General features: G+C 41.4%; 1 protein-coding gene across 1 annotated transcript in view; it reads left to right on the top strand.

The window, feature by feature from the left end:
- The first annotated feature begins 7509 nt into the window (after positions 1-7509).
- Positions 7510-15738, top strand: part of Adgb (androglobin) — a 133362-nt gene continuing 125133 nt past the window's right edge. Inside the window, exon 1 of the mRNA XM_031380372.1 lies at positions 7510-7675. Coding sequence (XP_031236232.1) covers positions 7602-7675 — 74 coding nt within the window. The 5' untranslated portion in view covers positions 7510-7601. The remainder of the gene's footprint in view (positions 7676-15738) is intronic.

Genomic DNA, 15738 nt, shown 5'->3' with positions numbered 1-15738 from the left:
GTTAGCAGAGTTTCCCCACTGTCTCTGCTTCAGGTCTGCCTCCAGGTTCCTGCTTTGATCTCTGCTGTGACTTCTCTGGATGATGGGTTCTAACCTATAATCTAAGACAAACTCTTTCCTCTCAAAGTTTCTGTTGATCAGTGTTTTATCACAGGAAGAGAGAAGTAATCTAGAGCAGTGTCTTACTTGGGGCTACTGTAAAGCTCAATTCTTGGCTGTCTAGTAGAATCCCCCACACCATTTGTAAATGCCAGTTTATTTTCTGTTTCCTTCACAGAAGTACGAATTCTTCAGGGTCTGGAGCCTATTCTGCTCATCTTTTAAGAAATGTACAACGCCTGCAATTAAATCTCTAACCACGACCTACAGATAACCACAAAGTAACAAAAAATGATATTTATTGTAGATGATGTAAACACAAAACAGAACAAAATATGTTATAGCTAATAAATACAGCAAATAAAGTGCAAACTATATACCATTAGGAAAAAAATAATCAATGAACAGAAATTAACACAAAAGGAATACAGATGGTAGAGTTCATAGATAAGGATATTAAAACAACTGTTACAAGCGTATTTTTAAATGGTAACAGATGCCAAACTTCTCAGCCTTTACAATTCCCAGCTCCTGTAAGCTTCATAGGTCTGGGATGTTATGACTCTTGGTACATGCTGTCTACTAATACCCTGTCCTAATCACCACAGCTTCAAACTTGTCAGTCACACTGTAATCCCAAATCAGTAATAACCTTTCTTAAAGTTCCACATCTGACTCATTTTGAGATTTCCCTTTAATCGTGATTAGTTTTAGGCAATGTGATTATAATAATGAACCTGAGTATAGAGCATTTACTATGTATTAGGCTTAGGGTTCACTTAAATTTTTGGCTCTGTAAGTTTATAACCTTTATAAATTTATAAAAATTTCAACCATTATTTTCCATATGACTTTTTTGTATTTGGTTTCTCGACATCCATCATGACTCTGCCCATTTGTGCGTTCAACCACACAGATATCAGGCCAACTGGTGTTCTTACACTATCCTGAGGTTCAAATTATTTTTTTCAACAGTGTTTTCTTTTCTTGTCTCTTTCAGTTTGGATAGCTTCTATTTCTGGGCCTTCAGAGGGAGTAATCCATTTTCCTGTAATGTCTTGTCTGGCAGCAGTTCATTGTGTTTCTCGATATAAACATTTTTTTTTTTTTTAATTTTTAGATGTTCCTAAATTGAAGTTAACACACTTGATCTGTTTTCTGGGTTCTTGCACATATGGGTTTTGGGAATGATAACCATTGAAATGTTCTGTCTGCTAATTCCATCATCCATATTGTTTTATTCCTTTTAAATTAACTTTTCTTTTCCTTAATGGAATATATCCTTCTCACTACTGGTTTTTATTGGCTATCAGTAATTGTGAATTATACAATTTTTGTACTGGATGTTTTTGTAGTTCTATAATTGTTCCTAAGGTTTTTTTTCCCCTGTGATGCTGTTATTGAAAATATTATGGTCTTTTTAAGTGTTATATATGAAGTCTGTCTTGGTTGGGGTTTGGACTGCTGTGAAGAGATGCTATGACCAAGGCAATTCTTATAAAGCAAAACATTTGATTGGTGCTGGTTTACACAGTTTCAGAAGTTCAGTCCATTATCTTCATGGTAAGAAAGATGGCACTGTGCAGGCAGACATGGTGCTAGAAAAGCCAAGAGTTCTACATCTTGATCCAAAAGGCAGCCAGTTGAAGACTATCTTTACACTGGACAAAGCCTGAGCATGGCAGATCTTAAAGCCCACCCACACAGTGACACACTTCCTCCAACAAGGCCACACCTCCTTCAGTAAGGCCATACCTCCTAACAGTGCTGCTTCCTTTGGTCAAGCATTCAAGCACATGAATCTATAGGGGCCAGGAGGGAGCTATCTATTCAAACAACACAAGATCTGTTAGGAGAAAATAATTTTTTGTATTATCCTTGTTGTTTTGAATCAGGGTCTCAACTAAGTAAGCCTGACTGTCTTTGAACTCACTATACAGTCCAAGCTGTCATCAAACTCACAGAAACCCATCTTTCCTAAAGGCTGGGATTAAAGGCATATATTACCATGCTTGGCTAGAGACTAGTACCTTATTTTCTAGTTCCCTCATTTAAATGAGTCTATATTCAGAATTTCATTTCAAGCATAGCTAATGCTAAAACTAAAGAGTATCGACTAATAAACATTTTGTGGCAGGGTCACATGGTTTTTACACATACAGAACCCAAATCACCCATTGCAAATGTGGAGGCTAAGCATTAGGAAAAATGGCTGAATTAAAATCGTGAATTATAAAAAATATTTTTAAACATCCTCAGTTTATTCAATTTAAGGATGGGCATGTAGCTCTCTGAAATTTGTTTAGCATGCCCAATGATTTGGGTTCTCTCGATTTAGGGTGCAGCAACAGCAACAAAATAATTTTAAAAAAGAGTCCAAACTCCTTTTAATTGAAAGAGGAAGGGAGTAGGTTGCTTATGAACCTTCACTGTGAAGAAAATTATATTCTAGTTCCATTTTCTGAGCTCTTGAATGCTTTAGCTTTCAAATAAGTTGCCTTGCTTTTGGACAGTTTACTTTCCCTCTCTGTAAAATGGGCTGGTAGTAATCCCATGTTCTAAGTGAGTTCATAGAGTAAAGGCTCTTGGACACGTGCCAAGCCTGAAGCAAGTGCTGAGCAGTCATAAGAACCAATCATTAGGAGTTTAGGGGTTTTGAAAGTTCTAACTGAGTTTGTTGAAAAGATAAAATAATTCCTGCTTTGAGTGATCCTGTCGTTCCATTAGTAAGAAGAGCTGATAACATAAATAAGGTTAAAAAACAAAACAAAACAAAACAACCCAGAATATCATGGGTTTACACCTAGCTTTCTAGAACCATGTAAACTATATGGTTTTACATTACAAACTATAAAGCTTGTAATAAAGAAGATAAAGTGATGGTAAGATACTCTGTAGCAAAGCTTGACTCCTCAGGCAGATCCTCAGAGGCTTGCTCTGCTTCTGTTATTAGAAGGAAGTGCACCTTTCTAACCACTTCCCTATGTGGCTGGGCTACTGTCACTCCAAGCCCAATCTCTCTTCCCTCTAAAGTCTAACTGGGGGAGTGAACACATGCTCAGTAATAATAATTACATTATTATTGCTATTATTATTATTATTACTATTAAAACAATAGCAATAACAATAATAGTAACAGCAGCATAATAATAGTAATAATGCTCTCTTTTCTTCCCAGGCTCTGAAAGATGTCCAATAGAAAGCAAGTTTGAAATTCCCTAAATTGAAACCCAAGGCAACTGCCTGGCTGATGCAATGTGACCAGTGGCCAACCTAAGGGAGTGGTGAAGTACGGCTGCCGTGTTCGGCTACCCAGCACCTGTTCCATTTCCCCTCTGCAATGCAGTTTCGTTACCTGTGGGGTAATATTATCACCCTCCTGAGTGTCTGTGACATGTCAAGTACATTTGTGCTATTATTCTTCCTTAATTTTATTTATTTATTCACTTTACATCCTGAGGGCACCCCCCCCCAGTCCCACCCTTACATTCCCCTTCCCCCTAGTACTGCTTTCCTTACTCATTAGAGAAGGGGAAGTTCCCCATGGGTACAAACCCACCCTGGCACATCAAGTCACAGCAGGACTAAGCAAATCTCCCACTGAGGCTGGACAAGGCAGGCCAGCTAGCAGAAGGGGATCTAAAGGCAGGGAACAGAGTCAGAGACAGCCCCCCTGTTCCGGTTGTTAGGGGACCAACATGAAGACCAAGCCATGCATCTGCGACAAATGTGTAGGCCTAGATCCAGCCTATGAATGTTCTTTGGTTGATGATTAAGTCTCTGTGTGCCCCTGTGGGTTAAAATGGTGTCCTGCATCCGGCCCACCACAGGGCTAGGGCTGCTCATGTAAGCAGACTTGGGAAGTTTGACTGCACATACCACACACGACATGGGTGGGCATCGGGCTGTGAGAAGCTGCAGGACTCTGCTCCAGTGATGGGAGGCACAATCTGATGTCCCCACGGACCTGCCGGAATTGACTAGGGGTTCCCGGGCTGCATGGAGACCAGGGATGGCAGGTTCTAGCTCTTGGACACCTCAGACTCTGGATGTCTCTCGGAAGAGCTGAAAATGGAGTAGGGGCCCTGAGGGGCTGGCTCTTGCCTGGGACCAAAGGGAAAAGGACCAGAGGAGAGCTCTGGCTGGTACACTAGGACAGGAGAGTGTCTTAGGCTTGATCTGGCGGGCAGCTTGGCTTGGTGGAAACCATGGCTGAGAACACAGAGAAGCCTCCTGCGTGAGATTAGGAGCAGCTCTTTAGAGGAAGACCTGCTTCATTGCTCCAGCACAGCAGATCCCAATGAGAAGAGACTGTCTATGGTTTTAAGGTGTTTTTTTGTCATGGCGGAGAGTTGTGATGAGTGAAACCATACCCTACTTTCACAGGATGGGCCTGAGGTTAAATAACCTCTTGCAGGGAGGAGTGTCTAGGAAGGGGAGCTGGGAGGGTAGTAGAGGCAAAGAAAGGCAGAGAGACGAAAAGAGTAGAGAAGTAGAGGCCGGCTGTGTGGAGAGAAGGGGGTTAGGGAATGCAGAGAGAGAGGCAAGAGTAAGAAAGGGAGGAGGGGGCAAGCAGCCCCTTATATAGTGGGCCAGGCCTACTTGGCTGTTGCCAGGTAACTGTAGGGAAGCACATACCTGGCTGTAACCAGGTAACTGTGAGGGTGGAGTCTAGACAGAATATCAGGTGTTTGGGGTGCTGCCCTACGTGGACTAGTGGTCACAGAACTGTGGAGAGCTGAGGCCTCCTGTCAGGAGCCTGGTGTCTAGAAACGTGGCAGGCAAACGCCTTGCAGGAGCACCTCCTGGGATTCTGGCGTATAAACCTAGCTTAACCAAAAAACAGTCTGCCTTTCAAGGTCTCACCAGCCTATATGCGCCCAGGTTAGTTGACTCTGGATCTTCTTGTGATGTCCTTACTCTCTCAGGCTCCCTCAATCCTATCCCCTACTCTTCCACAAGACTCCCTGGAGCTCCTCCTAGTGTTTGACTGTGAGTCTCTGAGTCTGTTTCCATCAACTGCTAGATGAAGCCTTTTAGGAGACAGTAATGCTAGGCTCCTGTCTATAAGCCTAGCAGAGTATCATATATTTTGTCAGCTTTTGGCTTCTTCCATGGGGTGGGTCTCAAGTTGGGCCAGTCATTGGTGGGCCATTCCTTCAATCTCTGCTCCATCTTTATCCCTGCACATATTGTAGGCAGGATAAATTTTGAGTCGAAGGTCTTGTGGATGGATCGGTGTCGCCCTTCCTCTACTGGAAGTCCCACCTGGATACAGGAAGAGGCCACTTCAGTGTCTACATCCCTATTCTTCCCTATTTTACTAATAAAGAAAATGGAAGTTAGATATCTGGCCCATGAGCATTCAGTGAACAAGAGCCAGCATTTACATTCAGGGCTATCTCTAAAGGATCCAGCATCCTTTGCCAAATCTGGCATGTAGCAGACATGCAGCAAGTCACAGCTGGTATTTTAACTATGTGAGTTTACTTTAAAGGCAGAGCTATAAGGCCAAGTCTCCTTTCGTGCCCTAGCATTTTAAGGTTTAGAGAAACACACATGCTACTTATGTAGCTTGCTCAATGATTTAACCCTATAATGAAGACAGGTTCTATCTGTATAGGCTGCATTCTCAACAGATTACCTGCAGGAGGAGGAACGCCAGACGAGGCATTTCCCAAAACAAGCATACATCTTAAACTGTTTTGTGATTCCCCTCATTTTGCTCTTGTGTAATCTCTCTATTTTTATCCTAACAATAGATGTTTAGGACACGGGTTCTGAGTAAAATCGTGATATTCTTGGCTTAAAGCAGGTCTCCCAACTTAATCCTTGTCCACAGTGCATCAGTATGTGGTGTGATTTCCTGCAAAACACTTTGCTCCTCTTGGTCTGAAGTTCTTTAAACTATGTAAACTATGTTTGTCTTGATTTGTTTGGTGTGTGATTGTTTTGATTCGCAGAGCTTTTCTTCTCTCATTGTCTTGGCATTTGCAGCCATGGGCAACCATGTCAAGGTCATCCCTGACTCAGAATTAAATTTACTCTTCTGTGGGGTTAGCTACTTAAAGCCGTGCCATTTTTTTACACATGAGTCATTTCTATCAAGTTATGGTGATATATCTTATTGCTTCATTAAAATTTGTTGCTAATATTGTTTTCTCATCATTTACTCTATATTCATTTAGAAGAATTCTATGGAAATTCTAGAAGTTGGCTCACAAAGGGGGGTCTTCCATTGTCTGTAGATCCATCTAAAGGAAGGATTGGGGGGGTGTGCTTCTATAGTCATAAATTTAACACTTTGGGCTTTGAATTTATTTCGTATATAAAATATGAAGTTATGTGGCTGTATGTATGTATGTAACTCTCAACAATATTAAGATTGCAATCCTCTGACAGCCTAGGTTCTGCTGAATGGAGAAAGCTGGGCAGTCATTTGTCAGGCTCGAAAGATTTAATTTTAAGAAACTGCTTTTCAACTGGATAGACTTATCATGTTCTTATTGTCAAGAACAGAATTATTTTACTTAAGGATGCTCAGTACTTCCATGTTTATGAGAAAGGCCACCTATATGTTCTAAACTTCAGAGCTATAAGTCAAATTTGACTTGAGCTTACAATGGGCTGAAAAGATAATTTGTTTTGTCTCTGTGAGCGGTAGTTTTCCAGTACAAGCATTTCTTAGTTGAGCAGAGGATCCACAGCTTGGTATTTAGCAGTTTGGCCATACTCATATGTTTTATCTGCATGCTTCCAAAGGTGCATAAGGAATCTTGCATGTTGTGCTGAACACTTTATATCCATTTTATCCTCAGAGTAGATAAAACCATCGCCTGCTAGCAAATGGGCAAAGGAGGCTCAAAGAGAACCGACCCCAAGTCAAGATAACTGCACAGAGGGCCTGAGCACCAATCCCAAGCTATGGTAGATCTTGGGTTTACTTAGATCCCTCACTGTCCAGCGTTTTTCAGCACCCCTCCCTTCCATGACCATATGATTTTTTTTTCACCTCATAAAGACACAGTGCTTGTTTATCTCAACGTCTAGACAAATGGGTTCCTTCCTGAATACACCTTTTTTTTTTTTTTCTTGCTTGCTTGCTTGCTTGTTTGTTTTAAGCCTTTGGCAAACTCAGTAGTATTTAATGAAGGAACTCCTATGCTCAGCTAAGAGAACACCGGGAGTGTGACAATGATAGTGTTTGTATTCTCTTAGTTGAAGTGCGGAGAAAGTGTGTGTCTAAGTCTAAAGTCGCAGATCCAGGAGTAACAAGTGGCAGAATGTCAGCAGCAACGCTTGCCCTCTTCACAGTTCCTTCCCGGACACCAACTCTAAGGCTGTGTTTTCACTCAGAGCCCGCCCTCCAGCCAGCCGGCCTGGGAGGAGCCTTCCGTTTCTCAGAACTTGCTGGCTGTCTCCTGGCAACGGCAAACGCGGGAAGCCTCGAGGGCCTTGTGGCTTGCAGGCTCTGCTGGAGGCTACCCTGGTGGGCCGCAGGCATGGCTTCCAAACAGGCTAAAAGGAAAGAAGTGCATCGGATCAATTCCGCCCACGGATCAGATAAATCTAAAGAGTAAGGGACCTCTATCACGCAGTGCCTTCCCTCCCCCTGCCCCTGGGCCTGTCCCACCCAGAGCTGGACCTCCTACCAGACCAGGAGTTGATTTGCCTGGCTTGTGTCTGTCCTCAACCAGTCTTAAAGATGCCTTTCCTTTATCCTCCTCAGTCTAGAGCCACTTCCGTTCCAGAAAAGCTGCTTTCCTGCTCGGGAAATAAGCGATTGTGAACTCTCCCAGCTCTTCCCATCCTGTGTGGCATAGGCCTCTTAGAAGTTCAAAGGTGGAGCTTCCCTAAAAGGGATACTCACCTTTGAAGACTTCAGTTAAAAACTATCTCACTTTCACCTGTCCCCTGGAAGAGGCAGGGGGAGTTCAAGAGGAAGAGCAAAGGCGCAGGGGGAGAGTTTGTTTTTGCTGTAGCCCAGCTTTCCAGACCTTTAATCAGATGAAGTCAGACATGGAGTGATTTCAGAAATCTAAGAGTAAAGTCTGTAGCATGAGGTCTGTGTTCCTAATGCCTGCTCAGAGGAGGTCCGCAGCCCAGTTCGTGGAATCTTTTTAGCGTGTTTCTGTTCTGAGCGGCTGTTGTGTCTTTAAGTCTCTATTCATAGTATTTTCCTTTGATATTCTCTTCCCTTTAGATACGTCCAGTTATTCCACAGTACAGAATGTGGGCCATTGTTTGAATCTATCACATTTGGAAGCCATTGCAACTCTGGGAGAGCAAACTGTACTTCAATGGGATGATGAACAGTCCTCATGCAATACCCGTGTCATCTACTCCCCGGGGCTTAGTGTTTAAAGTCCTTTCCTTGTAAACTCATCTCCTGGGTTTAGTCGGGAGTTGAAAGTCTGTCATCTTCTACTTCTGTCCTCTTTCCAACGAAAGCTTCTACATACCTCACAGATAACACATTCGTTTCCTTAGCTTAAATTTCAGAGTGATTTTTAACAGGATCACGGTACTTTTTTGTACTAGTGTGACTGGGGCCGTTTCTACATTGTCTGATGTTTCATTCTAGAAGTCCAAGACCCACAGGGCCCACACCACTTCTGTCACTTGTTCACTTCCCCTCAGACACACTAGAAGTCCAGCTCCCCTCTATTTCCAGGACTTCTCTTCAGGCTTGTTCCCACCCCATGGTCTTCACACTCTTGACCTTCTTTGTTGAGAAGTTCTTTTACCTCCAGATTGGTCCATGCAGCTTTCTCCCCCACGACATGGTTCTCATAAGTTCTACCTAAATGTCATTTTCCCCTGTTTTCTTATTTAGCTGCCTGATTTATAACAATATCCCCTTTTTCCTGCCCAAAACAAACAAAACCTCACCGTACTCCGTGTCTCCTCACCGTACTCCGTGTCTCCTCACCGTACTCCGTGTCTCCTCACCGTACTCCGTGTCTCCTCACCGTACTCCGTGTCTCCTCACCGTACTCCGTATCTCCTCACCGTACTCCGTGTCTCCTCACCCTACTCCGTGTCTCCTGCTCTACTGTGTTTCTCCTCACTGGTTTTTGCTGTTGCTTTTGTTCACTTTACATACATACATAAATACATACATACATACACACATGTAGTTTTTTTTTTTAAATTGTCTTCCCAATACAGAGAACCTTTAGGTACTTCCTAATATAAATTCTGTGAAGATAGGGAGTTTTCAATTTTATTTTATATATTGTCAAATCCTTAGTACCTGGAATGGTTCTTGGGTCATAAATGGTAGGTATTGAAAAATAATGCTTTTTGTGGGTATTCATATAATTATATGAAAGAATTGATTAGTAGTATAGGCCAGATCCTCAGAATAAATAATTTCCAGTTTGTCTCATCATCATGAAGATTCATGATCATTTTTAAAAAGGATGTCATTGGCAGACTAACTGATTCATTGTCTCATGTAGAAAGAGAATGGTAATATTTGGTAAAAAAAAAAAAAAAAATTAGTGTACTAAATTGATTTTACCAGGCTTGAAAAAAATCTAAGTTTCTTCCCCAAATGGTAATGATAGTTATAACTAATTGACATTAAAGGCTCAAACCTACGTAGGAGCTTGGTGGTAAGTTCTGAACACTACATCATAAGGCAACCAGTTTCCATCAGTGTTTGTATAGTATATAGAAGACATGATCTTTCGGGATCCTGTGAAAGTCACAGGTCACACCGGCAAGATGCTGGATCTTCCTTTGCCAGGACTGCTGATTTCTTTTGGAAGGGATGATGTATTTTAGATATCTTTCCTTCTTTATAGTGTTATAATCTGAGTTAAATTCTGCTGGTACAAATGTATATCTGATTTATAAAAAAAAGTGGTAAGTACTTTCACAATATAATATTTTACAGGTAGGTTTTGCGACCATTGATTAAGTATTAAGTACCAAATCTTGTTTTGACATAGCATTAAAAGAGAGCATGTCAAGTGGATGGAAAATCAAGTCCTTCCTCTTCAGTTTCACCAAAGAACCAATGGTAAACAGGAGGCTGGTTCACCAGCACAGAACAAAGTGTCACACACTCACAGAGCACCAGGGATTAAAGTCCATTGTCTTTCATAATACCCTGGGAGAAATTTAGAGAATTTGACATCATTTACCAGAATTTTGAAAGCAGCCATCAGCTGGAGCCATCATTCCTAGTTGCATTTTTCTTTTTGGGGGATGTGAAAATATGATTGATTTCACCCCAACACCTCCTGCTTTGTTTTTCTTTCTTATCTGATTAGATTTTTTTGTTAACTCCAAAAATAAGTGTGGGGATATTGGTATAGTAAAATATTTAAAGTCTTAACTTAATTGACTTTTTGGCTACCATTTAACATAGTAAATATTAGTGTGGCTGGCACAAATCATTATTCTTAATTTCAGTACATTAGCCAGGTCTAAGCAGTCTAATAGAACATAATGCCCAGAAACTGCAGTTACCAGTACTTGTTTCTCCTAGCAGAGAGTGATAGAGTAGCAAAAGGGATGTCCCCTCTGGCCTCAGCATGTATACTGTATTCACATGGACAACTCTCCCCACTCAAGCCATTAGAATTATTATTGTACACTTTGCGATGCTGAAATACTCAGAGCTTGAAGGGTGGTCCACAATGGGGTACAATTTGATATTAGTAGTTACAAATTTTTTTTACCTCCAATAGCATATTTAAATCATGATTTAGAATACTATAAGAAATTTACTCAAGTAAGAAGAAATGTGCCACCTTCTAAATTTGTAATGGTGATAACATGTAGTTATCAAACCTCTCTCAAATTGAGAGACACATGACTCATCTCCATGCTACTTATCTCTGTGACCACATCATACATCTTAACTGTATAGAGATTATTTAAAAAATTAATTTCAATGATATTATGAAAGCAATATAAAATAGAATAATTTTCTTGCTGGGCATTAAATTGAATTCTTGGTTTTCTGAAAGAGAGAGAGAGAGAGAGACCCAGAGCGAGCTGATTCCATGCAGCAGTAGTTGGTTAAGGACTCCATTTTCTCTGCTTAGAGATATCAGAAAAGCCCCACCCATTACAGAGAGTAAGATACAGGCAGAGGCTCCTTTGTGGCTCGTGGTGAATGTCAGAACTCAATGTATTCCCTATATCCATCCTCACAGTCCACATAAAGGCAGAGGCCAGAGAAGCAAAGATGGGGGAACAGAGGAAGGACTGCAGGGGCTTGGTGATTTCCATAGTTGACCTTTGTAGATCTCAACAACTAAGAGCATCTAACACATTTAAAAAGCTAGCTTCACTGATAGAAATCTGCTCAGGGGAAGTCCTAGTTCTTCAAGATATTTCAAACTGCTAAATGAGCATGTCTCACAACCACGTCATTGGAAAGCCACAAAAGATAAGGAATTGTGGGACATGCTAACTTCCATCAAAGGAGTTATGATGTAGGTTGGATAGGAAAACAATTCATAATGGAAGCCACTAGGAAATCTGTAGTAATGTTTTAATTTCCCTGGGGACTTGTTGGACAGCAAAGAAGTCATGTGTCAGCATAAGGTTAGATTAGCAAAATCATGAGACGCCTAGATTGAGGCTGTGTGTGTTAAGAGAGGAAGTTGCTTTTCACTGGCGTCTTTCATAATTTCCCTCAACAGTCTCTCCTTAGACAGCTAGTGTTGGGGCGGGGAGTGTTTGGGGCACAAGAGGTCATCTAGACTACTTGTGCAGCGAGGTCTTGATGCAGGCATGAGCTCATGAAGCAGCTGTGTGAGGGTAGCAGAATGGGATGGATAGGCTAAGAGAGTTCACAATGTAAAGGAGTGTGGAAAACACAGACTTTAGATATCTGACAGTTCCGCAGAACTTCATGCTGCACTTCAAACCAAGATAGAACGAAATGGGCAACCATTTGAGCTTGTGGGATGCCTCCTTCTATCAATGCCTGCTGAGTATGAGGGACAAAGGGTGGCAGAGAAGATCTGAAAGTAACAGGGAAAATCGACATGAGAAGTGCATACAGCAATGCTGTCCAGGTTCAGATAGGGTGGTGCCCGGAAAGGGAAGAGTTAACAAGTGATTGGTCTAGTATAATGCACTGTTTATTCTGTATTCTCAAGGCCTGGCACAGTGTGTAGTAATAAATGCATGTGTAATTTAACTAAGTTGAAGTGGAAACAAGCCTGGTGGCTGGGTCATAAAGCCTTCTGAATCACTATGAGAGCCAGAGGGCAGCGTCTCATCTCAGGACACAAGAATCCCTTCCCCTGGGTAACACTAGGCAGAGATTATGGCATTATGTAAGTGTCTGTTGCATATTTTAGAATACAAAGCAAATAGCTCTGCCTAATGAAGCTAAGCCTGCTTTTCGACTGTAACAGGCTCTGTCTTTAGTTCTTCTTCTTTGGTCTTCACTTTGAAGTTTTATGTAATAATTCACTCAAGTTGATGTGGTTTAACAGTTATCTGTGGCAGGGACTTGATGTGTTGTTGAAATCATTCTTTTATTTTTTTAAGTTATAGTGTGTTATGTGTATGTGTGGCACTGTGTATATGTGAAGGTCAGAGGACAACTTTGGGTGTTTGTGTTCAACTTCAATCTTTCATGTGACACTCTTTTGTTTAACACTACACTGGGGACCAGCTGGCTCATGAGATGCCAAGGGTTCCCTTGTCTCTGCATCTGTATTTTGCTATATCCTGTCTGGCTATTACCCACCTGGCTTTATGTGGGTAGAAGGGATTCAAGCTCAGATCCTCATCCTTACACAGCAAGCACTGTACCCATTTTGCCATCTCTCCAGCTTTGAGTTAAACAATTTTTGACTTGTTTCGTTTTAAGCAGGAAATAGATCTAAGCCATTCTGTTGAATGATAAAGTGGTAAAAAAAAAAGTGACTAGATAGAAAGATTTAAAAGTAGATGCTCTTAGATGCTGTTCCTCCTAAAGCATGATCAAGTTGTATGCTTTCTTACTGTGGGATCCTGGGTAAGGTTTCTAGTGGAGTCAATCGTGGCTTCATCGAGTGCAATTTTAAAAACATCCCATTGACTTTCAAATTATTTGACATTTCTAGGCCTGAAATCATTTAAATGAAGGAATTAATTGAAATGATCTGTATCCTTAGTCTGCCATGTAATGTATGGTAAAGTGATTTAAGACCATAGCCAAGCAGATTAAAATACAACTTTGGATAGCATGGAAGGATATCTTATCTTACTTATTCTCACCCTCCACCCCTCCCTCCCCCCCGCAAATCCACACGATGAAGAAGCATCCAAGCAGCTGCTTTGAAAAATTTGTTAAGAATATTTCCTCTTAGGTTCCTGAGGCTATCTGTATCCCTTCTCAGGGTGGGTTCAAGCTGATTTCAGAATCTGAGGCCATAACCATGCTAATTTGTATGGTTAGATTAATACTTAGTACATTTTTAGCTAAATGAATATTGGACATTATTTTAATGGTATCATAATGAATACTGCAGTCCAAAAAAATTAGCAATTCTTTTTATCCTGTTCCTTTGAGTGAATGAATATCAGAGACTCACATATTAATCTGCTCATTTCCTAAGATCAGTGTGTCTTTTCTGCTCCCATTCCCTCAGCCCTTTGTCTTCATCCCAGGGTACCATCCCTTACTGACATCCTCTTGACAGACCAAGAGGGAAGGACTGTCTGTGGAACATGTGTGTATGTGGAATTATGACAAAGGACCACTTTATTGGGTTGTAGGATGTGTGCAGGGGAGCGATAGCTTGGGGCTCGTGAGCAGCATGTATATAGTCCAGTTATGAACAGCAGAAGCTCTAGGTTATCAGTATTTTGTGGATGCAGAGGCAAAAGGAGAGAAAATAGAACTATGAAATGATTTAGGCAAGTCTCTGGCCCAATTTTGACCTAGAAAGGTAGTTCATAAACTTAGCTAGGTGACATTAAGGTAAAGATAAGGCTAAAAGCTTAAACTGGCAACAGAGCCTTTTCTGCAAACTATTGTTATGAAAACTGTAGACAGACTGAGTAGCAGTTTGTGACACCACAATCTATGGTGTCACATTGGAGATAGGGCTGGAGAAAATATGGGCCTTGTTTATAACATATACAAAGAACAAGGTTATGAGGGAAATAGTTGGAGTTGTTATTCATGGGCTTAGTTTGAGCCTGTGTGTGTAAGAGTCTTTCAGTAGTGCAGGCTTGTTTCAGTCCTGGATTTGGGGTAAAGAACACTAGGGATTTTACATCCTTTTATGTTTGTTCTTAATAAATAAATATAAGTGTTGCTGTGGGAAGTACAAAGTGGCCCATCCTGGAAGTGACAGATGGTAATGATTGAAGTAGCCAATGTACTTGATGTGTGGTCAGAGCTGCAGCACCCTGCCTCTCAGATGGCTTGCCTGATCCCTCCTCATCTCTAAGGGGTAGGGGAGAGAGGACACATGGCACCTTATTGATTTGAACCAAGGTTCTTGGAAAGAAGCCGTACCTACATTAGACACTCTGTAAATGTTGACTGACAAGTCAGAACTTTAATGACTGTGGAGAGGGTGGAATTTTGCAGATAGTGAGCCAAGTTGTCTGGAGCAATCTTAGCCTTCTTAATATCTACTCATTGCTCATATCTTTCTCATCTAACATCCTTGTGACTACCATGTGAGACATTTGAACCACTAGCTTCTACAAACTCAAAAATCTAAAAATGCTGTCAGAGAGCATTTGAGGCATTATGGCCAAGATTCCTCCACTTGGCTGTAATCTGTCATCCAGATGTACTCACAAAAGGATTAGTCACCTAAACTTGTGGGATTAGGCTATGATCATTCACATTTGGCTCCAAAACAAACATCTCTTACCCATTGTGAGGTAAGATCTGTTTTAGTTTAGTTTGGTTTTATTTGTTGTTGTTTATTTGGTTTTGTTCTAAGATCATCATTGAAGATCTCCTTCTGGATTCTCTTTGGTTTCACAGACCTTGTGATCTTCATCAAAAGAATTCAGCTAAGGGACTGGAGAAATGGCTTGGCAGTTCAGAGCATGGACTCCTCTTTCAGAGAACCAGGATTCAATTCCCATTACCCACATGGCAGCTTAAAACCATTTATAACTCCAGTCCCAAGGCACCAGGCCCCTTTAAGTGGTTCACAAACATACATATGGGCAAAGCACACAAACGTAATTTTAAAAAGAAGAAGAATCAGCTGCAACAGAGTAGAGTTTGGAAGGCAGTCGGGACTTCTGACAGAGCAGGGTAGGGCTTTTTCTCTAGTTAGTTCCAGCAGTGGCCAAGGAGACTACTCTGCACACATGCATTTGAGAATGACTATATGTTACTTTGTAAAATCCCTAGAACAAGGGCTGAGGATATATCTCAGTACTAGAGGGCTCGCCTAGCATAAGGGAGGATCCTAATTTAAACTTCTAGCTCTGAGAAGGGAAAAATATCTCTAGAATAGTAAGCTTTTTGTGGGTGATTGTCCTATCCAGGTGATTGGCAACCTGTTTGGATTGTCTCCAAAAGTAAGGAACAAGGAGATACCTTTTTTTATTCCCTTTCTTAAAAAGTCTCCCGCAATCGCCGGGCGGTGGTGGCGCACGCCTTTAATCCCAGCACTTGGGAGGCAGAGGCAGGTGGATTTC

This window comes from Mastomys coucha, unplaced genomic scaffold (assembly GCF_008632895.1).
Source record: "Mastomys coucha isolate ucsf_1 unplaced genomic scaffold, UCSF_Mcou_1 pScaffold2, whole genome shotgun sequence".
NCBI classification, from domain to species: Eukaryota; Metazoa; Chordata; class Mammalia; order Rodentia; family Muridae; genus Mastomys; species Mastomys coucha.
This window is presented reverse-complemented; position numbering and strand designations above follow the sequence as displayed.